Source organism: Halichoerus grypus, chromosome 7, assembly GCF_964656455.1.
Source record: "Halichoerus grypus chromosome 7, mHalGry1.hap1.1, whole genome shotgun sequence".
Taxonomy (NCBI): domain Eukaryota; kingdom Metazoa; phylum Chordata; class Mammalia; order Carnivora; family Phocidae; genus Halichoerus; species Halichoerus grypus.
This window is the reverse complement of record NC_135718.1, coordinates 25,306,166-25,333,768: the sequence shown is the minus strand read 5'-3', so window position 1 is coordinate 25,333,768 and position 27,603 is coordinate 25,306,166. Positions and strand designations below refer to the sequence as shown.

Sequence of the window (27,603 nt, the reverse complement as noted above, 5' to 3'; positions counted from 1 at the left end):
TAGAGTCTCATAAATGCTAGGCTGGGGGGCGCACCACAGAGTCTGTTACCCCACTTGGCAGAGACAAATAAAGCCTGGGGAGAGAAGGGACTGTATCCAAGGCCAGAGGCGCCTGCGGTGTGGACATGGCCAGAACCCAGGTCCTTAGTACTTTGGCTGCGTGGACCACCTTCTCCCAATAGCACCACTCACTAAGGGGAGTTCTTCAGAATCTCGGCCCCCAAGGTGCTCCCGGGAGACAAAGTGTGCTGGGGCCAAATGGGTCTGGGCAATGCTGCCATTCTAGTCCCCTCGTAGAGGTGCACAGTGACATCCCTATAGCGTAGGCTCTGACAAGTTCTGCAATGGAAACCACGTAACTGGGGTGGGTTTCGTTTAACCCGCTGTCCTTCAAACCTCCTCAAGCACAGAAGCCCCTTGCGTCCAGGCACCTCCATCCGCAGCGCCCACCGCACGCTTTGGGAAACGCTGCTGTGAGGGACGCACTGGGTGGGGAGGAGTCCTGGATTCCCGTCCCAACTGGGGCACTTACTGGCTCAAGGCAAATTCTCATCCCCGGGGGGCTTGCTTTTGTGTCTTTCCCGCCCACCCCCCTGCCACGTTGCCAGCAAGGCATAAATGGGAAACATGGCAGGTCTTTGAGCAGCATGACTTAAAGCCCTCAGCTTCATGGCCGAGACTCACCTCCGCCTTCTGTCCACCCCGAAAGCTGATGCCATCAGAGATGCACGACTGGAATTCGGCAATCGTGTAATACTCCACCTCAACAGAAGGGGGCTCTGGCGGCTTGGGCAGCTGGAACCCCTAAGGCAGAGAAGGGCTCAGTCAGCAAAACCCGCCTATCAGAAGGCGTTTACACCAGCCGGGGGGGGGGGGGGGGGGGGGGGGGGGGGGGTGTCACCGGCCTGAGGAAGGATCTGTCACATGCGGCTCAAGCTGTCTCCCCCAAGGGACTGTTCTCCCGAGCAGACTTTCCACTAATACCTCTGATTCACTTGAAACTCCTCTGCACTATCACAATGATCAGTTAGTAACCGTAATTTCCACCCCGACATCGCTGGAGGTCCAGTTTATAGATGCTTCAACGGCTAGGTCCCCAAAAGAAAATTAAAAAGCAGAGAGGTTGTTGTAACAAAGCCTGTGCCAACTGCCCTGTGGGAGGAGAGCCACGTCCTTAAGTCGAGGCGAGGGGCCGCAGGGGTGACATCTGGCATCTCTTCGGGGACGGGGAGGGGTGGAAGGGGGCGTGGAGGTGGGTGAGGAGGGCCCCAGGTGGCTCATCGCGATGCTGCCAAATGGTCAGGCAAGCACTGAACAAAACTCGAGACCCTCTGTTCTGTGGGCAGGGTAGAACATGCTGGATTGGTGACACCAATATCTAAGCATGACATTCAAGGACATTTAGAATTTGGCTGTGGCCATCACTTCTGAGCCTTGTTCATTTACTGCACAAACATTTATTGTGCGTCTTCTGGGTGCCAGACATCGGTCAAAGGCACTGGGCATTTAACAGTGAAGCAAGAGGACAACCCCCTTGCCCTCATGAAGCGGACATCCTAGTTTCATCTGGCCTCTCTACTCTGGTCAAAACGGATTTCATGCCGCCCCATTACTTTCAGTAGGTCCCAGTATCACACAAAGGGGTTAAAGCAAAACAAAAAAGTGTGTGGGGGGAGGAGGGAGCGGGTAGGGAGAGGGAAGCCACTGGGGTGTAACAGGAAGACCTCAGAAGACCTCTGCCTTGCAGCTGGACACGTGTGGGCTCCAGTCCCAGCTCGGCAGCTCAGCAGCTGTGCGGCCTTGGGCAAAGCCTGTGACCTCTCTGAGTCTCAATTTCCTCGTCCGTAAAATGGGTCATGAGAGGATTACTGAGATATATACATAACTTCTGGTCTAGCCAGGGACACAGGACGAGCTCCACAAATAGAAGCCAGAGCTGACCATTCCTTCTGAAACACCACCCTATTCCTTAGAACCTTCTGCATCCTTCACGGCTCGGCCTGTCCTAATCCTGCCAGTCACAGCCCAGCTGCCTTGGGTCGCAGTGAGCGAAGGGCAGGAGGAAGCTGCTTTTGAGGGACTTGCCCTGCCCTGATGCCTGGCCCTGCAGGTGCGTGTGTGTGAGCAGATGCGGCCCAGGCCCCAGCCCAGCCCTGAGCCCCCGCCAGGTGGGATTCAGCCGCGTCTAGCAGCCCCGCATTTGGTCTGTGTGGAAGGACGACCCCGTTCTTGCCAAATTCGAGTCTGTCTGAAAATAATCCCCTGGGACTGAGAGAGATGGGAGGACAGGAGAACTCATGGTTTAGTCATGGAAAACTCGAGGGGACAATGACATAGGAGCTCCCCTGGGGCTTCTGGCCAGGGCAGGGGTGGTCTCATCCCCACGGGCCTAATCCTCAAACCCTGTTTACTGACGGCCCGCTCTTCCTGGGACGCTGCTCCCCCCTCTCCAGGGCAGAGGTCACGGATCACGGTGACCCTTACCACTAAGCCCAGCGAGACTGCAGGGACCTTTCTCCACACGGTGTGGCAGGCAGTCCCTCCGAGAGCTGACACGGGAAACAGAAACCCTCACACGTCATCCCATACCCTCCTTCCCGCAGCTCTAGGAGACGGCTGCCATTGTCCCCATCTTAGGAGGAAATTAAGGCTCGCGGGTGGTAATGGACTTGCCCAGGGTCTTGCTATTCCTGAGTGTCAGAAGTGGAATATGAATCCACGCCCGGCAGGCTCGAAGCCCCACTCTTTTCCACTGCACCCCGCTGCCCCTGAGGAGAGTTCTCTGTACTAGGGCTTCCGGCCTGCCATCGGCATCACGGCCACCTAAGCCCCGTACCCCAAGTGCGTATCTGCTTCCCCGATGGTCAGCACACCGGGACCCGCACCCCGAGGAGCCAGGGACCCCCGCAGGTTGAGCCTCTCGCTTTCAGCACTCGCGAGTCCTGGCTATTTACCCCTCCCCGGAGGGTGCTCCCCGGAGGGTGCTCCCGGGCTCCCCTCTGCCCTCGCAGGCCCTGGCATCCACCGCAACCACGGGCTACTCCTGGGCCAGGAAGGCGGAGCTGAAAGGCTTCCAGGCGCACATGAATGGCTGCCCCATTTCCAGCCCCTGGCAGTGCCCTGGCCAGTCTAAACGTTTATGTCTGCCAGTGGAGTGGCTGGGATGGACTGATTTAGCTTTGGAGTGCAGTGCGGTTCTGAATATAAACTGTCCAGTGAGGCCCCTGGGATGGCTGGGATCGCCAGGCTTTCCTCTCTGCCCCCGGCCCCACAAAGCTGGCAGCCTAGCAGGGCCCTGGAAAACCCCTGGACTGACAGGCACTGAAATGAGACCACCAATGAGCTGGGGCCGTTAGGTTGCACCCCCAGAGACAGGAAGAAAACTGGGAGAAGAAATTCAGCGCACGTACCAGGCTCGATTCTCTGCGAGGTGGAGGCCTTGTCCTTAGGTTCGGGGAGCCTAAAACAAGACACATGGCTTCAGAAAGCCCAGCCCGACAATAGGCAACAGTGCTGGAACCTGCCCGACCTAGGTATGGCCACCTCCCGAGCCTGGGACGTTCCTGGTTTTGTCCCACATTCTGGAAGGACCCGTGCTCTCAGGCACTATAGTTTCTTCACTAGGAAACCACAGACCTCTAAGCTTCCTGGGCTGTGTTTCAGGGGATCCACAAACCCTCTAAAATGATGTGCACATTTCAAAATGTACAAAGAGGCATTTTTCAGGAAAAAGGGTAAGTAGTTCTATCAGATTTTCAAAAGTTAGGAGCAGAGACCATGTCTATTTTTCACTCACTACCAAATCCTTAGAAGCTGGCACGCTGCCAGGCAAGAGTGGGTGCCCAAGACACACTTCCCGACTGATTTGCCCAAAGGTTTCAAGTACAAGAGCTAACTTAAAACCAAGTTCAGAACTAAACTAAAAAACAGCTTTCCTCCAGATTTTAAGGATGGCTGGACATAAAAAGAAGCTGGTCTCATAACGTAGGACAATTTAACCTTGAACTGAAGATGCTGTTGAGCCAGGGAAGGACAGAGATTTGGAGGGAACCAGGTAGCGGGTTTCTCTTATAAGCATGGAGGATATTCCTAAAGAATGCCCTCTCAGACGGCTTGGGGAGGGGTAAAGCCATTCCTCCCAAGTCTTTTAGGCTTCCGGTAACTGGCGGGAGGCCACAGGGAAGGAGGGGAGGAGGGGTAAGGGGGGGAAAGATGTTCTACTGGCTTTCAGTCTGTAAAGCAGCCTTGCGCAGGGAGCCCCCATTTCCCAGCCTGGGGGACACACTGATCTGCAAAGGCAGGAATGCCAGCGGCTTACGTACTCCTGTAACTGATCTTCAGTGCAAGAGTTGTGAGGAATTGCCTTGTCCACCCACGATTAGCATGAAACAAGTCCACAGAGTGAGGCCAGGGTTGGGGTCAGTCTAGATCTCCCTGCACCCTGTGGCCGCTTTCCAAAGAGCGGTGCAGGGAGGACGCGGGGGTCAGGGAGGTTCTTACTGATCTGGGCCCTCTGCGGGGCAATCCTGGCCACGGCTGGCGAGCCCTGGGCCAGCTTGGAGACGCTCCGCTCAGGGACGCCCAGGCCACTACTGCTGGCGGCATTGCAGAGGATGGGCAGGCTGATCTCCTTCTTGGTGACGGGGGCCTCAGGGCCCTCGCCTTCGGCCGGTGGAGTCTCCTTATCCCCGGATGCCTTCTTGTTCAGTAGGTTGCTGATCTCCATGATGTTCCCGATGATCTCCACTGGGCCTGCCAGATTCTTCTTGCGGGCTGGCAGGTCATCCTTGGCTTTCTTCAGGTAAGAGGCTGGCGCCCAGCCCTCTTTGCCCAGGTACCTGCGGGCAGGGGGAAGGGGCGGAACATGGCATCACCCAAGCACGGCTGCCTGACCTCACACCCCACCAGGCTCCGTCTGGCTGGGCCCAGCTGAGCCTTTTCAACCGTGTTCTCCGACACCTGGCAATCCCACTACTCTGGAGGGGAGTGGAACTGAGGGCCGGTGGAAAAGAACACCAATTCTTCCTCTCTGTCTCCTTGCTCTCTGCCTGATCCCTCCTGGTGTGGGCTCTCATGCTCTGCAAAGTCAGGCAAATGTGGGACGTCAGGATTAGAAGACCCCTCAGATTCGGAGGTGCCCAAAAGGTAGACTCCACGGTAGCCTGCTGCCTCACAACAGAGAGAGCAACACTAGAGAGAAGATAAGAGCAGGTGTGAATGTGGTGCATTAGTTGGGTACCCCCTGGCAAAGGGAAGTGTTATCAGAGAGGTGAAGAAGCAGCATAGGTAAGAAAAGGTAGGAGCCCCGACTTCTGGTCTCTGGTCCCTTGGACAAGTCTCTACCCTGGAGCTCATTTTTTTTTCTCTTCTGCAACCTGTAGGGATAGAGTAGCTGCAAAAATTTATCCAGAGGGGCGCCTGGGTGGCTCAGTCGTTAAGCGTCTGCCTTTGGCTCAGGTCATGATCTCAGGGTCCTGGCATTGAGCCCCGCATCCGGCTCCCTGCTCAGTGGGAAGCCTGCTTCTCCCTCTCCCTCTCCCACTCCCCCTGCTTGTGTTCCTGCTCTTGCTATCTCTCTGTCTAATAAATAAATAGAATCTTTTAAAAAAAATTATCCAGAAAGATAGGATATATTGAGACCTATTAGGAAGCGGCCTGTAAAGAAGAGTGACCCGGTGGGTAAGGTATCAGTGCAACTGCAGGGGTGATGGACAGATCAAGTTCGCAGAACAAGTCAATAAACAGACTGGTGCGAAAGGTAACATTTCGGGGCACCTGGCTGACTCAGTCAGTTAAGCGTCTGCCTTCGGCTCAGGTCATGATCCCAGCGTCCTGGGATCGAGCCCCGCATCGGGCTCCCTGCTCAGCGGGGAGTCTGCTTCTCCCTCTGCCCCTATGCCTGCTCTCTGCAGGCGTGCTCTCTCTCTCTCTCTAATAAATGAATAAAATCTTAAAAAAAAAAAAGGTAACATTTCAAATTAGGTAGGGACGAGGTATCAATAACCCACCTGGAGATGACTGATTACTCAATTAGGAAAAGCAAGTGCGATCCTGGCCTCACACCATAGAGCAAAATAAAAAACGCAAGTTGTGAATATTTGCTTAATCTTGGGGGTTGTTCGGGCCTGGTTAATACTTGGATGGGAGAAAATCTTTCTAAATAGGACTCCAAAAGCCAAAACCATAAATGGAAAGACTAAAAGCACATGACTGGATAACATGAAAACCTTTGGTATGGCAAAACAAAACCAAAATGAAACAAAACAAAATCAAAACCCATAAACAAGAGCAAAAGGCAAATGATAGGGCTGGCTTAATTTGAGGTGATTTGATGACTTCTGAAAAGCAGCTTTTTCCTTTTTTCCCCATGGTGTTGAGAGCTTTTCGTCAAGCCCATGAAGAGCTTACTTCCTGGGCCAGCACTTGCTGGCCAATGCCCCTGAGTCTGGGTTGCAGTGTCCCTGTCTGCTCCCTGGGATACATCTGGCTCTTTGGAATGGCTCCTCCATGCCAGATGTCTGACAGTCCCCCCTCTCTTGCCTCCCTGATCTGACCTTGTTGGGTGTTCATTAGGTGAGAGAAAAAGGAACATGAAAGCTAAAGTTTCTATCAGCACGTCTGAGCTTTGCTGGAAAGCTTAGGTAGGAGGTGGCTTCTTATGTCCACACCACTGGAACGTACAGGCAGGCTGTCCCAAGCTCACTGGCCTGGCCCTCGCCCCTGTTTGGGGCTTGGAAGGCAGACATCAGTTAACAAATGGATGGAAGTTAAGGGGCTGGCCTGGCTTCCCAAGGTAATGGGTGCAGAGAGAAGCACAGAAATTTCAGGGGTGGATGGAAACAAAAGATGTAAAGATGCCTAATCTTACAGATGAGTCAAGATGCAAGTCTCAGAAAAGCCAAGCAAGCAGCAGAGGGCCCGAGGTTAGCTGTTGGCAGCATCTGGCCCAGAACCTGGTGCTCCCGCATCTCACAGAAAAGATGAAGAAGAACCTGCTGCCTGTTGCAGGTGTTTTCCTACAAGAACACTGGGGAGATGGGGAGCGGGGTCTTGTGGGAGTGATGGTCAGGCCTGCTCACTGCCCTGAGTGCTCGCATTTCAAGCCCCGTTGTGTTCCTCCGGTGTTACATGGATAAAATTAGATTCCGGGCAGACAGATTCAGGGGAATCAGGAGCGGCTGTGTGTGTCTGGGTCCAGCTCTCTCACATCTGCTTCCCAGCTCTGGAGCACGGAATGACTCCAGAGGGAAGCAAACTGGAAAAGGAGGGAGGGAGAGAGAGGGAGGGTATGTGTGTGTGAGGGGAGAGGGGAGAAGACAGGCAGGAAATGAGGATCAACATAGAGCCTGGAATGGTGGGAAATGACATATTTCAGGGGGTGTCTGGCAGCCTTCCTAAGGGGGAATCTTTTCAGGAGGGTTTTCTCAGTTGAAGCTCCCACTGAGAGCTAAAGGGTTAGGCCATGGGGACAAGAGTTGACGAGAAGAGACAGCTTGGAGTGACCTTGTTGGGCATTTTAAGAAACTAAAAGACCCCAGCAGCCTTGTAGATAACCCCCAGGCAAGTGGTTTAGGTTACCAGCCTGCCTTAGAATGTTTGCTGGCCTTCCCATGTTGACTTGTGGTTGCTGGATTTGGGGGTTGGGTCTAGTTTCTTAGAGAACGTGAAAGTCTAGGGGCAGTGGCTTTGGGTAACGTATGTCCAGGCACGTGGTCCTGTCTCACCCAACAGAGCAGAAAGGGAACCCCCAGCCCTCCTGACTGGTATGCATGGGGCCAAGGGCAGGGGCGGCTACGTCTTGTCAGGTCACATTAAGGCTGAATCCCATGTGGCCAGTGACCTTCACCCAATCTTGACACCATGGTCTGCTGTGGTCCGAGATACTGTCTCATGAGTGTCCACGTCCCTTGTTCAATCCTGTTCCCACTGTGGGAAATGGCTCAGAGCTCACATCCTGCCCACAGTGGGTCTGGGCTTCCCAGGTGTGATGGGCTAAGGAGTGGTCCCGAGCCCACAGATGCGGGACTGTCAGAAACTGGGTGAAATCACCACAGCTGAGCCACTTCTAAAGCACCCAGAAACATTTCCTGCAAACAAGGCCCCCCCGGGAGGGTGCTGGCTGGCCTCAGAGCCCCAGGGCAGAGGGGACTGAGGGCAGGATTTGGTAGGGGAGAGGTGAGTGAAGCCCACAGGCTTGAGTTTGCTTCCAGGACTGCTGAGAAAGCTCCCCACTCCCCTTCCCACACTCCCACATGCGTGTCTCAGCTGGGAAATGTGATTTGGCCCTGCAAGAGGGAGGGGCAGGGGGAGGAGGCCTCTGACCTAGGCCTGGGCTCAAGCCTGGCTTCTGCCCTGGCTCTCTCAACCCCAGGAGCCAGCCCCGCAGAGGGGAACGGCCTGGGCAGAACTGGCATCTGGGGCCCCCGGTGTTGAGCTATGGGAAGCAGGGGCTGCCCACCAGGACCTCAACAAGGCCTGTGGATGCCGGCGCTTCGGGCGGCCTGAGCTACAGAGCGCACCAGGAGGCCAAGGCCGGACACAGAAAACCAAATTCAGATGTGCTGGACCCTCTTGGCAGATGCACGGGTCAGGGATTGCACCATGGCCTGCGAGCTGAGCCACAACTCTGGCTCTGCTTTCCGTGTCCCAGGGGAGAAGCTGCAAGACGAGCGCTCTGGTCGAGCCATTCAGCCGTGCAGAAGCAGCCAAGCCCGGGCTGTGGGCGCACAGCCGCCATCAGCATCTGCCTGCCACTGGAACCCACGGCCCTTCTGCTGTCGGCCCTGCTGCTCGGGGCCGGGGGGGGGGCGGGTGGTGGGCAGAGGTAGCTCTTTCTTCCGCTGAGGCTCCTACCTGATGTACCACCAGCCCTCCAAATTCTTCCGGATCACTTCCACAGTGACGCCCTTCTCAAAGCCAATCTCGTCCTTGCTTTGGCTGGTGTAAGGCTGCACAGTGACATACTTCTCCTCTGTAGGGAGCGAAGCAAGGAGGCGCGGTTATTTGAGGCTGGAGTGCAGGCCCTCCTTCCTGTCTTCTCCTCCCCTGGCCTGGCCCTGCTCAGCTGGGCGCCTCACCGCTGCTCCCGGTGTGTGCAGAAGCCAGCCGGGGCCCCGGGCGGCCTGGCTCAGCCCTGGCAGTACAGTGCTGGCTCTCCCGGCCTCCCAGCCCACTAAGAGCCGCCGGGTGCTGGGGCGGGGGTCCTCAGGGCCCCCAAAGCTCCCCCAGCGGAGGGCACAGCTAGAGGAATCTGCTCCTCGTGGGGCCTGAGGCAGGAAGTCCCTGGGATGTCTGGAGACCCCCGGCATGCCCTCCCCTTCCCTGAACATGCCATGCTTCCATCCGTGCCCTAGACTGGTTCTCGGAGTCCCTCTCCCACCTCTACCCCTTAGGTCCTGCCTCTGTCTGACCTTCCGGCAGCTCCAGGGGCACCTCCTTGGTGAAGGCTCCCCTGACCACTAATTCGATCGCCTCATCACATCATTTCCCCCAGAGGATTGTGGGGAACACGTGTTCTATGGGAACAGTTACATGTGTTTTAAGACAAGGGTCTGGCGGCCAAAGGATCGATGGCAGCACTGAGTGCAGCCACCAGGCGGGGCCTCCCGGAGTGCCAAGCTGACCGCCCGGCTTGGCATTGCCCGTGTGCGGAGCTGCCTGCTCCAGGGTCCCCCCAGGTACTGGGAAGGAGGCGCCCTATGGGAACTCAGGAAAAGCCTGGGAGGACAGGTGTGGGGACAGCTCCAGCTTCCTGGATTCCTTCGGCTTCTCTCCTGCAGGGGCCCTGCTGCCTCTGCCTGGGCCCTAGCTCAGGCTTCCAGGGAGGTGCTTCTCCTGTGACCCACAGCTGCCGGCCACGGACACCCCGCCTCCTGGGTGGAGCGCCTCCCCAGGGGAACGTTCAGGTCTCAGGAAGGAGCACACATATCCCCACCCTCACCGTCTGGGAGAATGAGGAGCTGAGCTAGACAGAACTGGCCCCCTGGCCACACCTTTTGAGCGGGTCACCCCAAACTCATGCTGGCCCCTCCAGCCTGTGCCCGGCACACAATGGGGGCTCCAAAGGGACTAGGCAGTGCATCGTTGAAGGGCAAGGCTGTCTGAACAGGGGCACTAAGTGGGAGGCTTTCTAGGAGCTCAAAATAGCAGGAGGCCGGGTTCTCAGATGCCTACCCCCCTCCTCCCAGCTCCCAACTGTGAGGGTAACTCCTGGACGCCTTAGCGGGACCCTGATGGGCGGCCTAGTCTGAGCCTCTGGCAGGAGTGGGGGAGGGGGGCGGCTGCCACCCCAGCCCCCTGCGGCAGGAGGCCCATCTGTTCACGCTGGATTACCGGGGTCCCGCCTATAGCCCGGCACTGGGCCGAGGTAGCAGCTCCGTCCGGGGTGGAGGTGGCTTCCCTGCCGGGCTGCAGGGGCTGCGCTGATGGGCCTGGCTGAATCCAAAAGGTCGCCAAAGGCAAAAGTAGGTGACGACCCATGGGAGCCTCCACTATTCCTCAACATGCTCTTCTCAACGGCGAGCTCTTCCCAGAGGCAGGCCTTTCTCACCATCGCCTAGCTCCGGGAAGCTTTCAGATTCCCCTCCAGCCACGCTGAGGAGAGCTGCCAACACTGCCCGAGAACCTCATCCAGCCAGATTCTGACTCGGGCCTTTGAGAAGCGCAGTGTTGCGCGGGCCAAGCCTCGGCGCTCCTGCCTGCTGCTGGGCCCACTCCATTTTCCAGTGGGGCACGGTCAATCCTGGCCCGGGCCGTGGCCAGAAGGGCAGCGCCAGGCCCCGGGGATCTAGGGTTCTGAGGTTAGGGTGAGGCGAGGCCTGGGCTCCACATTTTGCCTTTGCTCAGCTGGGCTATTTTTAAAAAGCCTGTGGTTCCAGCAGGAAGCCATCATTAAAGTTTTCCTAGGCAAAGTTGCTTTTGCAGGGAAAAATTACAGGCCTTCTCTTAGAAAGATCAGAGGGGCCCTGCCCTGCTGCATGGCAGCGAACAGGGCCTCCCCAGGACGTGTGGGCTCAGGCCCCGGAGCCGTCAGGCCCGAACAGCAGCCTCTGCAGTCGCCGGTGTGTGTGCTGAGCACAGAGCACCAAGGGCCACAAAGGGGCCCTACTCTCCCTTGACCCTCTCAGGGAGGGCAGAGCCAAGCACCTCTGTCTTACCCAGGAAAGCTGAGCTGCTCCTGCAAAATGCCCTGTGCTTGGTGGCCCTCAGGCTGCCATGAACACAGATGTCTGGGAGTTTATGGTCCCAGGAAGAGGTCTGGCCGGCTCTGAGGTGTGTCCTGCCCCGTCACGGTGCAGGTTCTAGATGATGAGCACTCAGAGGGCAACTCTTCCAGTTGGTCTGGGTGGGGGCTGACTTTTCTGTCGTGGTGGCTTCGGTGGCAGAGGTGTGGCTTACCTCCATGTAGACACGTGCCACGTGGGTCTCAGGTTCCCAGCTCCCAGGTTTCCCTGGACGGAGCAGCAGAGCTGGCCCCTCTAGTGGACCAGGCCACAACCCCACCTGGGGGCAGGGGTGGGGGGTGGGGAGCCAGTAGGGAGGATGCCCGGACAGACTGAAATGGTCTCAGGGTGGGGCTGAGTCATTCGGGGTGCTTCGGGTCTCTAGAAGAGACCCTTAGGAATCAAAGTGGAGGAGAGGGGCGCTGTAAGCCCTGGGGGGCACCTCAGGGTTTCTGGGAAGCACTGAGGGGCCGTGGTCACTCTGACGTGCCATCAAAGGAGTTGGTGGCAACTCCGCCCTAGGGAGGGCTGACCAGGCCGCCCACTGGGTGGGTGGGTGGCTGGCTGGGGGAGGTGGACAGGCCTGTTTTGGTTTTGGAGGCGGGGGCTGGAGAGCCCTGCAGTTTCCAAACCACAGACGCCTCCTCTTTCAAATGCTTTCCCCTCCGTCAGCAGTCTCCCTGGCTCCCCTCCCGGCCCCCACAACCTACCCAACCCCACTGCAAGAGGCCTTTTGCTTCCAAAGGCCTGGTTGGCGGAGGGGCTGGGGAGTGGAGGCCCTGGGGAAGCACAGCTTCTCTCTTGTCTAGTTGTATATGACCCACCGCCTGTTTCCCCCCATCAGCTCCGCTGTTAGCAGCGGACTTTCTCCCAGCCAACTTTCTGCAAGTTTGTCTTGGCTGCCTGATTTAACTTAGCCCTGATTTAACTTAGGGCTAAGACTGGGAAATAATGCGTGTTTAGGTCTCTTATTGGAGAGAGAGGGAGGGAGGGAGGGAGGGAGGGAGGGAGAGAAGTTGTGGGCTTGTGTTTGCTTACGTATTTGCATATGCATGGCTGTCTATAGAACTACGCATTTCGCTGGGCATGTGCGTCCATGTGTCGCACTGTGTGTGTACATATGGTGGGGGGGTTACGTATGAGGCCGTATACGAAGCCGTACGTGTACTCGGCCGCCGCTGCAGAGGGGTACGTACATCATGGCCGTGAGCAGCCAGCTGGCGCACCTGTGAGCGTAAATGTGTGTGTGGAACGGTCTACATGTGCTTGCACAAGTGGAATTGTGTGTGTGGGCGTGTGAGCGGTGTGTGCAGGCTGGGTGCACGGGTAGGCGCGTTCGTCACTTGTGAGTGGCTGTGAGCTTGTGGAGAGAGTCGTGTGTGGGGCTTGGTGTACGATGGAGTCTGGAGCAGATGCTGGAGGGGATGGGGGGAAGGCCAGACCTTTGTCTCCGCTGTTTTTCCAGGCCAGCATCCCACTCTCCTCTGCTGCCAAGGCTCAGGGCGGTGTCCCAGGCCGGCCCCCCAGCAACGCTGCCCCACCACTCCTAGGTCTAGGGTGCCTCTGCTTTACGTTCAAGCTTGTTCTTGCTGCTTCCATGACTTGGCCTCCTGCCCTGCTCCAGCCCTCAGGGTCCAACCCTTGCTCCACCCTCAGGATAAGCTGGGCTCCCACCACCAGGGCTCTGAGCATGACGCCGAGCCAGCCACAGGCGGTGGCCACCTTGGTGTCCAGGCTTGCTGGCCTGGGGCTTGGGGCAGATACCAAAACATGGTCTCAGGGTTGTTGAGGAACAAGCTTTGGGGGTGGGGGTGAGAGTCACGGGGCATCCCTGCTGCGCTAGAACATGCCCTTCCAGCTGTGCTCTCTGCGGGACAGGAGAAATGGGCCCCCGCTGCCTTGCGGGCTCCGGAGACGTTTAGGGGTTCAGAGGTTCGCCCCTGAACATCCTACTTCCCAAGCTCCTAGATGTTGGAAAGGCCCTAAACCTACAAATGTCCTGATTTCCGATCAGCCTGGGTGGCAGGCCAGGGGCCTCCCTGGAATCTTCTTGATCGGGGCCCTCACCAAGTGCCAACGCCTAGTGCTGAAGACTCTGGAGGCTCCTGGCTGAACCCGCCGCCGCCTTCAGAGCTGGCTGGGGCCGTGCCCCGGGACCAAGCGGGACTGGCTTTTGCTCCCTTTCTAATTTCCCTGGAGCTAGCTGGCTGAAGGAGGGGGGCTGTGGGCTGGTCCTGCTTCCCACTCCGTGCCTAAGGAATGGCTAGAGCAGCTTCGGCTGAGGGAGCACCTTCTGAGAGGAAGTGGGCAATGAAGGGTGAAGGACGAGCAGGACAGCGCTGCAGGGACGGACGCACCCCCAGTTCTCTTCATCTGAAGCTTCCAGGGCAAATGCGGCCTTTCTTAGTCCAGCTGTCCCCACAATCACGTCGTGGGTCCCATGACCCCCACCCGCCGGATGCTGGCAGAAGCCAGAGCCACCCCCAGTTCCCAGGCAGCCCCCTGTGCCCTCCTCCCCGACGGCCCCCAGCCGCAGAATGTGAGAGCAAGTCTGGCTGCCGAATCCGGGTGAGGAGGCCACAGGGAAGAGAGGAGCAGAGCTGAGAGAGGAGGCAGGGCGTTAGCGCGCGAGCGAGAGGGAGAGAGGCGGCCGCTGCGGGTCACGAGAAGCCGGCTCCCACGGTCACCTCGGCTGTGCTGCCTGTTGACCATCCCGCCCAGGGTCCACCGGCGATCCAGACGCCGCAGATGGGCCTTGCGTCTCTTGGATACTGGTGTGGGAGATGGCAATGGAACACGCGGCCGACGGAACCGGCGGAGAGAATGGAGATGAGGATGAGATGGGGCAGGGCAGGGATGGCGGGAGGGAAGGTTCATACTCCCAGGTCCTCATCACAGGGACCCAGCGGCACGCACCTGCCGGACGGGGGCAGATCTGCCCGGTGACACCACCGGCACCGGGGGAAAGGCCGTGGTTTATACCCGTGAGCCCGGGAGGGGCTGAGAACTTCGAATCCTAGCACCTGAGAGGTGAAAAGGGTCCTTGGCCCCAGCCTGGCACAGGGACAGCCCTCCAGGCAGTCGCGGGGCCCAGCACAGGGCCTGGCACGCGGCCGGTAGCTAGGAAATGTTGTGGAGTGAAATGCACACAGGGATGGATGCCATGGGCCTTGATTCTGCTCCTTCACTGCACACTGCCCGCTGGATCTGCAACAACAGGGGACCCGCCCCCCAGCTTCTCAGTGCTGCAGACCCCTCCGTCTAGCCCCCCGTCTCTGCGGTGGCATCCTGTGCCACTCCGCTGGTTGCTGTGGCCCAGCTCCACCAGCCCCCTGCCTTCCTCTGGGCTGCCCTGGTGGAACGGACCCCAGACCGGGGCAGCACCCCCGGGGCCCCCACCTCCTGGCACTGCAGAAGCTGGGTGGCAGGTTGCCCAAGTATAGGGGAGGGAGGCCAGCCGTCAGAGTCAAGGGAAAACTGTCCAGACACATCTGAGCCAAGCCTCCTGGGAAGTATTTGCTTTCCTTGAGGGAGGAGCAGTGTCTTGTTTGACCTGCCTCTTGTAAGCAGGAGGCCTGGACAAAAGGTTGGGGGTATGCATTCAGGTGAGGTCTCACTGCCAGGTTACTGTGTCACCTGGGGCAGGCTTCTGTCCTTCTCTAAGCCTGTTCCCTCATCTGTCACGGGGGTTGACACCACCTGCCCAGGCATGGGAGGGGACAAGGGACTCAACAGGCTCTGGAAAATAAACGAGGTCCTGTCTGAGGCCAGACTGGGAGGGACTCTGACAGCTGACCTCCCGGGCAGGTGTGTTCCGTGGTTTCCCTGGGGGCGGAGGAGTTCGGCTGATGCCCAGGCCGGGGGCCCCTTAGCCATAAGTGGTCTCTCTCTAGTTTCAACCACATACGAGGACTGTCTTGCTGAAGCCTCACAAAAGCCCTGAGCTGTCGGCACCATCCCCACATTAGAAACAGGAAGCCAGAGACGCAGGGGTGTTAAGAAACCCTCTGAGTAACACACCTAAGTGTCGGGGGAGCACACAGATCTAGATGGTCTGGCTCTGGAGCCCAGACTCTCGGCCAGATGATGTTCTTCCTCCTTGACTCTGCGCCCCTTAGCCCACCAGCAAGGGAAAAGGCCCCAACAAGAGGCTGGTGCTGATGCAAAGCCCACCAGGGAGGAAGTTTCCAGGGCATGGGGGCACCGGCAGAGACCCGGGTTCCGGGTCTGCCTCTGCCACAAACTGACCCGGGGGCTCTGGGGAGGTGACACCTGTCCGGACCTCTCAGAGGCAATGGATCGAGTGCTTCACAAAAGCACCTTGCCAGTGTTGGGCGTGGCCCCCATCATCATCAGTGGGTAAGAGGGTCTTCAACCTCCACCCCAGTCCTCCTACCTCCTACTGTTAACCTCTCAGAGGAATACGAGCAGATACCAGAATGTCTGATAACAGAAATAAACCAAAACAGCCAACTGTCTCTTCTTTCCAAAGCAAGGAAACACGAGTCCTTCGGGGAGATTTGATGGGATGGCAAAAGGCCTGGAGGAGAGATGGAGGTGGGTACAGAGAGACTGGTGGACACACCACAGAGATGCTGGGGCCTTGGGCTGGGAGACTGAGCCCCGAGCCCTCCTGTCCAGCGGTGTGGAGATGCCCAAGATAGGATGATGAAATTCCCAGCTGCCCAAACACTGCTGGGGGGGGGGAGGGGAGACTGGCACACACACACACACAAACCTGCACTGGCCGCCTGATTCTTCCTCCAGCAAGGTCCAAGTCCTCTACAACCTGCTACTGCTTGTTCTCTGCAAAGCCCTCTCTTCAAGCCAGGCAGGCTTCTGTGCACACACACCTCTCCAGCCTACTCTGTCCTGTCCTCTGTCTCCTGACATCTCTGCTCTGACAATCTTAGCATAGGCTTTTCAGGAGGGGCTCCGATTACACACACACACACACACACACATACCCCTCAGAGTTGCTTACAAGCAGAATGCTTCATGGACAGGCCTAGGGCGCAGTGGTGAAGAGCACTGGGCCAAGGAAGCTGACCGAGGCTCAAGCCTTACGAGGACAACCATGTAGCTAACCGTCTGGAAGCCTCAGTTCCTGCATCTGGAAAAAGGGGATGATAACAGGGCCTCCTAGGGTGGTGGGGAAGGCCTTTAAAGTACGAGGCCACACACCTGGGAGTGAATAAGACCTCACCCTACATCCTAGGGATTGTTATTCCTGAGAGACCCCGGGGTGACCCCAGCATGTGGAAGTGGGTAGGAGGAGCTCAGGGGCTAAAATCCTCCACCACTGCAGAGACCCAGAGATGAGACTGGGTGCAGGCCCAGCCCCAGGGCTCTGGAGCAGCCAGGAAGGACCGAGCCCCAAGCCTGAACATGCAAACCCTTCCGGATGGAGCCTGATCCCTGGAAACCTGTCAGGCAGCAGGGGCTGCAGCACTGGTCAAGGGACTGAAATGAAGCATTTCCACGGGCAGCAGGGTGGGGTTCCAACCGCCCGCAGTAACTGACGTTCAGGGGAAGGCGGAAGAGGGAGCTGGCGCTTTGCTTGGCAGGCTGCTTATTTTGGCCTGGGCAGCATGGAAGGGAGGGGGTGTGTGTGTGTGGGGGGGGGTACAGGCCTGGAGGTGGCCTGAGCCCTGGGTGACAGGCCTCCATCGCCCTGGCTCTCAGATGTGCCCGTTTGGACCATCCCTACTGACCGTTAGGGCAAGCGTTCCTGCCAGGACATGGGGGGGGGTTGGCAGTTACTAGGAGCAGGCAGCCAGGAACTGGAGGTGGCTCAGGAAGCCTGCTCTGGCGAATACCGGAGTCCACAGACAGGCTGACCAGGCCAGTGCTGGCCCGGCAGTGGGGGTGGGGGGGGTGGGGGTGGGGCAGGCTCTTTGAAACGCAAGGAGAAAACTCCAGAAAAACCCCACCAGGCCAGAGCTAATCAGAGGGGCTAGTGGTGTAAGGGCCACCTTCTGGTTCCTGCTACACTGAGAAATGACTCAGACCTGCTCTCTGTGTCTGCACTCTTGGCCAGGGTAACAGACACCCAGAGCAGAAGCTGTGTGCACACAGCCCTGTGGGGTCATCCCTGTGGCACAGAGCACCATGTGGGGTCGGGGAGGCAAAGGTGGGGGTCTCTGTGGGGTCCCCCAGAGGAACCGAGGGCTTCTGCAGGGAAAGGGAGCTTTGGGGTCTAGTCCTAAGACTGTTCTCTCCAGTCTCTGCCCCAAAGTTGCCAAAGCCTGAGATCCACACTCCAGGGAAATTTCCCCTCTAATGTGAGTCCCATGCAGGGCCAGCAGGGACAGACCTGGGACATGGCCCCACTCCTTTGAGGGGTTCTGATGATTTTAGGGACAAGAGTGGGAAAGCTACCTCCAGAGGAAGTGGGTTCACTCCAAGGGCCAGAAATGGGGTGGGCACCAATCCCTGAGGATCTCGAGGCAGCCTGCTCCCCACATGTGCCTCATTATTCCCCCCTCCCCTTGAACCTGCAGGCCCTCACCTTCCCCAGTCTTGGAGGTGTTGATGTCTGAGTCATCCCGAGTACCATTCTGGGCCTCCAGGTAGGTGGCAGGGACCCAGCCCTGCTCCTCAGAGGTGCTCACAAACCACCAGCCTGCAGAGGAGACAAGAGAGAACACAGTCATGAGCGCCCAGCGGGATGGGGGTGGGGTGGGTGGGGGAGGGGCCAGGGCACAGAGCCAGACGGCCTGGGCACCCGGCAAACGCCTGGCTCACGTCCGGCCTCGAGAAGCCTGAGCCACACTAAGAAGAAGCCAAGGCACTCCTCGAGAGGAGTGATCCACACTTACACTCGATGCTCGATGGAAAAATTTAACAATGAAAATGAAACAGGGATATGTCAACTGTGTGAAAATCACCCTGCAGGAAAGGCCAAGGAAGCTCCGGCTAAACACAGAGACCATTCGAGGTCTCTGAAACCCAGCAGGACTCCTGGTGTGGCTGGGAGTCTGGCATTCTCTGCTTTCAGAGGGATCCAGAGATACATGTGTCACGGTGACCTGTGGGTGGTCGCCGTGCCCCTTTCCCCATCACGGGTCAGTGGCATTTACACGTTGGTGCTACTCACAGCTGCCCTTAACTGTGTTGACAGGTCAGTCACACTAAGTGGGCACCGCACCCCTGAATGACCCCTGACGGTCGCGGCCAAATGATAAAAGCTCACTCCTTTTCTTTCTCATTCGTTGGTTCATTCATTTATCATTTAAACAAATGTTGACTGAGCAAAATACTCTGAGTACCCAGGTCCCGGGACTCCACTCACTGCCTTCAGTCTCTTCCCAGAAGGTACTCTTCACAGGATCTTGTCTTCGCTCCCATCCCATTCCGATCCTGCTCTACCCCCAAAGCGATCTGGCACCGATTCTCTTTTTTGTCCATGACTGAGCTCTCCGTTTCCAAATATGGACAGTGCCCTGGCAAGAGATCCTGGGCTTCTCCTGCGGCAGCACGTGACCCCATCGCTGCCCACGGCAGGGAGTGGCTGCCCAGGAAGGGGGACCACTGGGAGGTAGAGGCGGCTGCCTGAGGGACAGAGGAAAACAGTGCCACCCCTGCGCAGGCCCTCGGCCCCCTGAGCCACCTCCTAGGTCTTCCACTAGGTCCCCACTGCCCCATGGGACAGGCGTGGGAGAGTGAACAGCCTGTGATCCAGTCTCGAATGCCCATGGCACCCCGCCCTCCCAGGAGCTCAACACTGCTTGCAGCTCTGCAAAGCCCACGAGACACGGTAACATCTGTCCGATACCGTGATGACGGATACGTGTCATTACATGCTTGTCCACACAGTACCGAGAGTGAACCCTAATGTAAACTACGGATCTGAGTGACTGGGACGTGTCAGCACAGGTTCATCCATAACAAGTGAACCACTCTGAAGGGGGGGGTCTCTGCATGCGTGGGGGCAGGAAGCATACAGGAAACCTCTGTTCTGCAGCTCAGTCTTGCTCTAGACCTAAAACTGCTCTAAAAAATCCCAGTTTTAACCAACAAACAGGAAAAGCCTTGGACGAGCAGTCTGGAAGCTCAAGGCCCAGGCCTCTTTAGCTCAGGGGCCTTTGTTGGGTCACTGTCCCCTCTGGAACCCAGGGTGGAGGCCTTCCCCCCTTCCATTCTCTCCCCTGCCAGAGTCGGTCTTTCCCCAGAGTGGGATTGCGGGGCGGGGGGGGGGGGGGGCACGTGCACATTCTGGGCCACTGAGGGGGCTCCCTGGGGCAGCACTGCTATTCTCCTAGGAGCCCAGGCCAGAGCCGTGTGGCTGCTTCCAAGGCGGTAGCTGATGGAAGCCCCAAAGAAACCTGAAGGCATGAACTCGCAGGGGTCTTTTCCCCTTCTCTTGGCTTCTGAGGGAGCACTGTCTGGAATTCCAGCCATTTCTGTCAAGAAGCACCAGCCCCGGGGGCTCTTCCACAGAGCCTGACCAGAGGCCATGGAATAGGGTTCCCATCTCATAGAGCTTTTCTACCACAAAGGTAGCTCTGCCTCTTGGACTGCAGGAGTGGGCGTGCCCGGTCAATCATCTTCTGACCAATCTGTCCTCTCCCTGCACACTGAACGGTTCTGGGGCTTTCTCAAGTACCGACACGGGTGCTCTGGCAATCTGAAGGCTAAGTCCCCTGTAAACCAGGAAATGCAGGGCTATGTGGGAAGAGATGGCCTGAGAGTGAAGCAGCGTCACAGTCCAGAGATGGAGAAAGTCAGTCCTGATTAATATTGTTTGAGCTTCAGGTTCTAAGTGGGCTGAAGCTGGACCACCCTGTTGGACTCCCTAATTGCAGTGAGCCGGTGACCTTCCGTGTTATTTACGCCAGAGCAGGTTTCAATCACAGGAACGGAGTGTCCTCACTAATGCCATTTCTACCCAGCAACCACCAAGGTTCATGACTGAAGGTCCACCATGGTGAGTCAAATCTGGAGATGAAATGCCAAGTCCACGGGGCACCTGCCACCACAGACCTCAGCCAGTAGGACAGAGCCCTCTGAGCCACTCTCAGTAACCAGTACCTCCCCAAATTCCCACTCACCATGATAACCTCCAAGAGCCGCCAAAGAACAGTCACAATTCCCAACTTGGAGTCACTTTCAGGAGGGTCTTAAAGACTGAGGCTCTCCCGTGCTCCCCAGGTCCAGGCCCCAGCGCCAAAAGCACACGGGTTTTGGTCCCCATACCTCCAGGCCCTCACTGACCTGACCACCCCCAGTTCTGCCCCCAAAGCCAAGCCAAATCCCAGTGGGCTAAGGACATACCCTGAAGGCCTGCCCTCAAAGGGGAGCTCTGCTTCCCAGGAGAGGGCTTCCCCAGGATGGGCCTGGGCTGGAGCCAGGGATCTTACAGTCATCGGAAAAAACGGGGATGTGCCCGAGAAACAGTGGAACTGGGAAGCATGTGTCTTGGTGAGGATTTGCCAAGACCCCTCCATTCGCAGCCCCTCCCGGCTGCTTCTGTACCAAGGTGTACCACTGCCAACTCCACCCTCTGAAACAGTCCCTTTCTGTCTCCACCAGGAGAGTGTGCCCTTCTTTCTTCGTGTGAGCCGGGGCTTCCCAGGAAAGCAGGCAACTTGGTGGTCTCCTGGGTGGCCGCAAAGCCTTCTGTTTCTGGAATTTGGGCTCCAAAGTCATCTTTAATCAAGGCAAAGGAGGCAAGCCCCTCTGTGGGCACCAGGAGGGCTGGGGTGGGGGAAGGAGGGGGTGGGAGGGAGAGATTTTCTCCATCAGTCCCAACTGAGCTTGCCTTTGTCCTCATCTGGCGTGAAGTGAGTCCATCAGCCTACTGACCTCCTGTTTTCTCCCTCTCCCCCCAGGGCCATATTGGGGACCAGCCCCTTTCCCCTTGTATCCAAGGGCCTCATAATCCCAGGGCTCAGGTCCCTCTTCTGCCGGCATTGTCTCCCCTATCTCATTTCACCCTCCGAGAATCCTTCCTTGTACATCCTGCTCCCTCCATTCCCCCCGAGTCCTTGACAGTTTTGCTGAGAACACTGGCCTGGGCTTCCACTCCAGCCCTGAAATGTGCAGAGCTAGGCTGAGTGGCTCCGAGTCTCAGGTCCCTCCTGCCTCAGGCCCTGCAGAGAGTTGCCTGTTGCTGGCCCGGCTGTGGGCACCTCCACCGAGCAAAGAAGGACAGGCTCAAACACCGCCCAGGTGGGCATGGGTGAATGTGGGCAGAGGGGCCCACCCCAGCTCCATGCAGACCTCCCAGGAGCCCTGGCACGGGTCACACGTGTCAGTGTCCAGGGGCACACGTGCTCAAGGAGTCGCCTCTACCCTCGTGCACACAAGGCAGATAAATTCCTTATCCACTTCCGTGGTGGTTAAGAATGTGGTTCCTGGAGCCTGGGCTCCCTGGGCCCGTGCCCACCAACAGCTGCTGACAAGCCTCTCCCAGAGGCCAGCAGCTCAGACGTCAGTTGCTATAACCGGGGCTCCCGACCAAAGTCCCTGCTACTCCCCCAAGGAGCAATTAGAGTCTGAACCCCTGGGGGTGGCCCAGCTGGCCAAGAGGGCTCAGGCATCAGCCAGCCCTATGGGACTCGCAGGCTCACCTCCAGTGCCCATGGCATCCTCTTTTCCACAGAGGCGGACAGTGTGTGGGCTGCATGTGGGGGTAGGTGTGGACAAGGCTTTGTATCTTTGAGTACACAGGAGGTGCGTTATGCCCATGTGCATACCACGTGGGTGTGTGCCTTTGTTCTTGTGATGATGATTACGGTCAGGCGCTAACTTTACATACGTTATTTAATCTTCAAGAATCTTGTGAAGTGTTACTGTCATCATCATCCCCACTTTACAGATGAGGACATTGAGGCAGAGATCATGATTGGGAAGAGGCAGAGCTGGACCCCAATGAACCCAGGCAGTCGGGCTCCAGGAACCACATTCTTAACCACCATGGAAGTGGATAAGGAATTTATCTGCCTTGTGTGCACGAGGGTAGAGGTGACTCCTTGAGCACGTGTGCCCCTGGACACTGGTACGTGATACATGTCGCTTCGTATGTCATTTGTGTGTGTACAGGATGAGTAGGGATGCGGGGCTGTGTGTACTTGAGTGTGTAGACGGGAGGGTCCTTTGGAAGTAGAGGGTAATAACTAGGGATCTAGGGTCAGAAAGACATAAATTCAGGTCCTGGGTTGCTACTTCCTGTGTGATCTTGGGCAAATCAGTAAATCTCTCTGAGCCTCAGTCTCCCCTCCCCTGATATGGGGATAATTAATGGCGCTTACCTCCTAAGGTTGTTGAAGTGGATAAATGAGATAGAAGTAGCTTAGCTTGGGGCCTAGCACAGAGTTAGAGGTCAAAAACCTTGAGCTGTTACCAATATGGTGGTGGTTGTTCAGTATTCTCCTAAACTGATGGCACCCAGGGGTGGCCAGGTGGCATCTTTGCCTGCAGAGTAGATCAGGAGACACTCAATACAGCTTGGTGAATGGACTTGGGTGGGTGGGTGTGGGTGTGTGTGTGTCCATGTAGTTATAATCTATGGAGTCTGGTGGCTGCCTTCAGGGGTTCCAGAAGAATGGGAGGAGCGATCTCTTACTCTTTCCTTAGCTGATGCAATTCGTGATAGCAAGCATGGTGGAAAATGGGGCCAGAGGGGAGAGGTCCCTGGGGTTTCCTTCCTTGCTCCATACATGTCAGGGTTATCCTCAGCCTGGCTCCTGTCCTTCAGCTCACACAGTCCCCCAGAACAGAGGTCCAACAGCTTCTTCTCTCCTGTCCTACCGCCTCGGCAAGCCCTCCCTAACTGATCTCCAAATCCCAACAGTGTCCCAAGCGTCAACCCCACAATTCACAGCGGCTCATGCACTTGGAGTATTGGTCTTGTTGAGCCTATAAATGCGTTTGCTTTGTCTTGAGGGCAGAACTGAGCTTGCAGCAAGCAGCCAGGCAGATGAGGAAACTGAGGCACAGAGCCTAAGTGCTGGAGCCAAAGATCTGAGTCTGAATCCCATCTCTGCCACTTCCATGCCCTGTGGCCTCAGGAAAGGGACTGAAGCTGTAAAAGGACTTCATCTGTAAAACGCTAAGACTACCATCTGCCTTGCAGGCTAGTGGGAGGATGGAGAAGACCAAGAACATCACAGAGGGTCTGGCACATAGGTGCCCCCTAAACGGAAGCTATGAGCTTTACCAGGGGACTCAAGCCACAGGATGTGGAGGATCAGGTGGCCAGCACTCACGGATGCCCAGGGACCAGTTTGAGTTGCCTTGGCGTTTTTCATGTCCCCAGGAAAGTGGGTCCACACTCCAAGCTGGCCTCTGCTAGCCTTTCCCATCCTCTCAGCCTTCATTCTTGGGAGAGGAAATTTACTGAGGTTTCATGAGAGGACTCATCATTGGACTGATGAAGCGGCCAGAGCTGGGCTCAGATGGGGATGGCCGTTCTGCCTGGCTGCCAAACCCGGCCTTGCCCTGAGAAGTCAACCCTTGTTTCTAGGCAAAAGGGGAGGAAGTTCTTTTTTGGAAGGAGGTGGGGAACAGATAACTTAGTGGAACAGGAGATGGTAGAGACCCCCCCAGAGGGCCCGGGCTGCCTTGGAGACCCCTCAGCAGACCCCTGCACTCCAGCCTGGCAGCCGGGCACCTGGGGTGCCCTTATGCTGACATGTCCCCCCACCCCCGGCAAGGGGCAGGAGAGGGGCTACCATGCCCGTTGCTTTGAATGGGAAACTGCAAACTGTTGCAGAGGGGCCCCAAAAAGGGAGCCCCCCCCACACTGGATGTGAAGGAGAAGCCTTCATTCTGGGGGCTCTAGCTGTGATCTTTGGAGCTAAGTCCCCAGACTGGAGAAGCTATCTGGAAGAATCCCTAGCTGGCCAGTCCCCTGAATGCTGCCCGAGCCTGGTTGCTCCTTCTCTGAGGGCCATGTCTCCACATGTGCCAGAAGAATGTAATTCAGCCAGGCTGGGCAACAGGCTGGGGCCCAGCCTTCTCCAGAGGGCAAAGGCCCAGAAAGAACAGCAATGTCACTTGTCGAGGCAGGAAACCCTGCTTGTGGGCCTCAGTAAGAACCCACTTCATGATGGCCCAGGGGCTGAGGGGGGAGAAGGCCACACCGGGGCAGCCTGGCCTGCACCTCCAGCTCAGGGCAGGGAAGGGGGACCACCCATCTTAGGCGGGGGAAGGGGATCCCCAGCCCCAAGGGGATCCCCAGCCCCAAGAGGGAAAAGCTCAGGCCCAGAAGCCAGACCCTCCCTCTTTCTAGGCTGAGCATAATCCTCAGCTGTTGGGCCAGTTTCAAAGCCCTCTAAAATGGACTCTAACTGGGGCTTGGCACACTGGCATTGGGGGAGGGATAGAAAGAGTGGGAGAGGAAATGGAGACACAGAGAGAAAGAGTCAGAGGTGGGGACCGACAGAAGGTGGGGATGGGAGGACCTGGGCCAGGGGCCGGGGGCTTTAACCTCCCCAAGAGGGGGTTGAGCCTGGCCAAGGCCAACAGGAAGTGACGGGCACTCCCAGGCCACTGCTGTCCCCAGGCTGACCAGGCCACAATGGTCTCCTTAATGGGAGAGGATGCTGAGCTCATTAGGGCCAGAGGAGGCCAGCTGTACACAATTAGGATGTTAATAAAGTCTTCTGAGGTCACAGCTCAGCCTAGGACAAAACAGCTGGTGGGGGAGGCGGACCCTGCTCCTTCCTCTCACTCTGAGGTTCCCCTCTGTTCTTTAAGGTGTTGTCCTCCAGGAGGCCTTCCCTGACTGCCCCCTGCCCCCGCAATGCTACTGGCCCTGCTCACCCCAGGATTCAGCCCATGGGCACTTCTTAGTCCCTCTTCCAAGACCTCAGTTTGGATCCTGGCTTCACCATGTCCTAGCTGTGACCTGGAACAGGCTGCTGGCCTCCCCAGGGCCTCATCATACCAGGATACTATGATCTGCCTACAGGGCTGCCCGACATCGGGGACACGTGGTGCACTCAATAACCAAGTGCTTACCACCACCTGCTATGTGCTGGCGTCCCAGGCATGGGGACGCTGTAGAGCACACACAGGCCTCAGGCGCTCTTCCCCTCCCCCCCGCCCTGCACACAGGATGGGCCTAAGTACAGCCAGGATACTGGCGTTGAGGCCGGCAGGAGAGGGCCGGGCTCCCCCCACAGGGTAACAGGCAGGATGAGATTCTGAGTTTGGGAGAGCCCAGCAGACTTTAGGTTACTTCTGGGCCTTGCTTTTTTCTTTCCCTTTCCTCCAGGACCTTCGCAGGGTCTGACACCGGTTAATGCAGAGCGGAGCGTCTGTGGAACTCCTGCACGCCCAGGCCTCGGCGAGGGGAAGGGTGTGCTGGCAGGGCAGGGGACGGAGCTAGGGACAGCAGAGGCACGGTCCCAGGCCTCCAACGCCGGCCTCCGGTCACGACGCGCACCGGCTCCAACTCCGGCTCCTTTGAGGGGTGCTCTGTCCAGGCCTTCCCGTGTTCTTCCCTCGCAGTGCTTTGGAGAAGGGGAGGTGGCGAGGGTTTGTGAGCCCTGAATGGGGGCAGGGGTGGTGCCGAGAAGGGGAAGGGTGCTGAAGGGGGCCTGGCCAGGCACCTGGGACGGCGTGGCCCACTTGGTCACCCCACACCTGGCACAAAGCTGGGCCCTAAGGGACTGCTTCTGCCCTGGACCTGCCCTGACCCCTTTGCCATGACCTTGGGGCAGATCTGAGGTTTCTACCGGAGAGGGACCAGAGACATTGGAAAGGCTGACTGCCTATAATCATGCTGTGCCTTTAAGAACAACGAAAGGCAGCCCACCCTCGGCCAGGCCTCCCCTGGCCAGAAGGCTCTGTCACTGAGGCCTCTTGCCAAGACACACTCCAGCTCACAGCACGCGGCTGCCTCAGTCCAAAGCAAACAGGAGCGGGTAAGGGCTCCCCCAGTCTCTCCCAATGCCCCCCCACAGCCCCTGCCTTCCTGCCTGACCCCTTCTTCTTGTTCTGTCTCTGGCACCTATCCCTGCTCTGCTGCCCATGGCCTTCCCTTCCCCCAGATGGGGCTCTCAGGCCACCGGGGCCCCAGAACCTTCCCTGGGCGCCTGAGGCCTGGATTCCAAGACCATTAGCACAGGCTGCTACGTCAGTTTGGAAGGCTCCGTGGAGTCCAGGGCAAGAAGACAGCAAGCACTGGACTGCTGCCACCCCTCCCCCAACTCGGATCCAGCCTGCCCACCTCACTGGACGGGCCCAGAAGGCTGAGGCTATGGGTGAGGCACCCAGGAGAAAGCCTGACTACCGAACGTTCGCAAGCAGAGAGGGGGCACACGATAAAATGACGGGTAGAAGAGAACCATGGTTTTAAGCAAGGACTCTAGAGCCAGGCTGCCTGGGTTTCAATCCCAGCCCTGCTACTAAGTGGCTGTTTGAATGTGGGCAACTGCCTCAATCTCATCTGTAAAATGGACCTATAGTAGGTCTATCTCCCAGCGTTATAAGGGTACAGGAGTTAACCTACAAGAAGTGTTCAGAATCGGGCCTGGTTCCTGGCAAGGCTCACCAAAGCGCTATTATTCAAGTTGAAGTGTAAGTTGCAGGGATTTTAAGGAAGGAACCATGACCTCGGTGCCCCTCAGTGACTAGTGGTAGGGCTGGGCAGGGAGGCAGGTGGGTCTTGGGTGTCTGGAGTCAAGGACAGAGTGTCTCTTGGTGTCCCTGTCATTGGCCCTTGACCTTGGCAGGTCTCTACTGAAAGCGGAGTCTGGTTCTGTGCCTGACACAGGTGGGGATGGGGGGCCGGGTGAAGCAGAGAATACAAGATGGCACAAGGCCCTTCCAGGAACAGCACAGCAGGGTGACCCAGACAGCCCGGGGCCCCAGACGCGGCAGTCATTGCTACAACGTTTGCTGAAGAACTACAGACATCAGGGATGAAACCGAGTAGCCAGGGAAGAATTCTGAGTCCTGAACTGAACCTCAGATCTAATCTGGAGAGGAGGGGAGGGAAGGGGCATCCTGGTGGGGGGAACAGGACAGGCAGAGTGGTGCGAGCACGTGTGGCCCAACCCAGTAATGCGCACGATGCTTCAGGGTGCGGGCCTTGCCAGATGAACTTGAGAGGGGTGCTCATCTTCAACGTCACAAGGGAGGGGTGAGCTTCTGAGAATCCCATCAGGAAGGTTACAGCCTCACAAGCGGATGCCTGAAATAATGCTCAGGGTAACAGAAGGGGTGTTCCCCTGTCCCAGGCAAGAGCAGGAGGTAAGCAGAAGCAGACCGAGAGGGCACAGCACTCTGAGGCCAACTCAAGACGAGAAGGGGTCTGCTGGACTCCTGTCCACGGCCCAGCATCTTCTCTCAGGCAGCAGGGCACCCACGCTGGGAAGTGCTGACTGGGAGGGGGGTGGGCCAACGGACCCAGGGTGGGGATGGAGGT

At 57.6% G+C, this 27,603-nt stretch overlaps 1 protein-coding gene across 5 annotated transcripts in view; it reads right to left on the bottom strand.

Moving 5' to 3' along the window:
* Positions 1 to 27,603, bottom strand: part of SH3PXD2A (SH3 and PX domains 2A) — a 235,102-nt gene that overhangs the window by 10,827 nt on the left and 196,672 nt on the right. For 3 of the 5 annotated variants that reach the window (XM_078077149.1, XM_078077150.1, XM_078077152.1), the window contains 6 exons: positions 17,734 to 17,847; positions 13,910 to 13,993; positions 8,854 to 8,971; positions 4,501 to 4,838; positions 3,411 to 3,460; positions 685 to 804 (listed from right to left, as the gene is read on the bottom strand). In XM_078077149.1, coding sequence (XP_077933275.1) covers positions 685 to 804; positions 3,411 to 3,460; positions 4,501 to 4,838; positions 8,854 to 8,971; positions 13,910 to 13,993; positions 17,734 to 17,847 — 824 coding nt within the window. The remainder of the gene's footprint in view (positions 1 to 684; positions 805 to 3,410; positions 3,461 to 4,500; positions 4,839 to 8,853; positions 8,972 to 13,909; positions 13,994 to 17,733; positions 17,848 to 27,603) is intronic. The other 2 variants (XM_078077151.1, XM_078077153.1) reach the window with 1 other exon arrangement.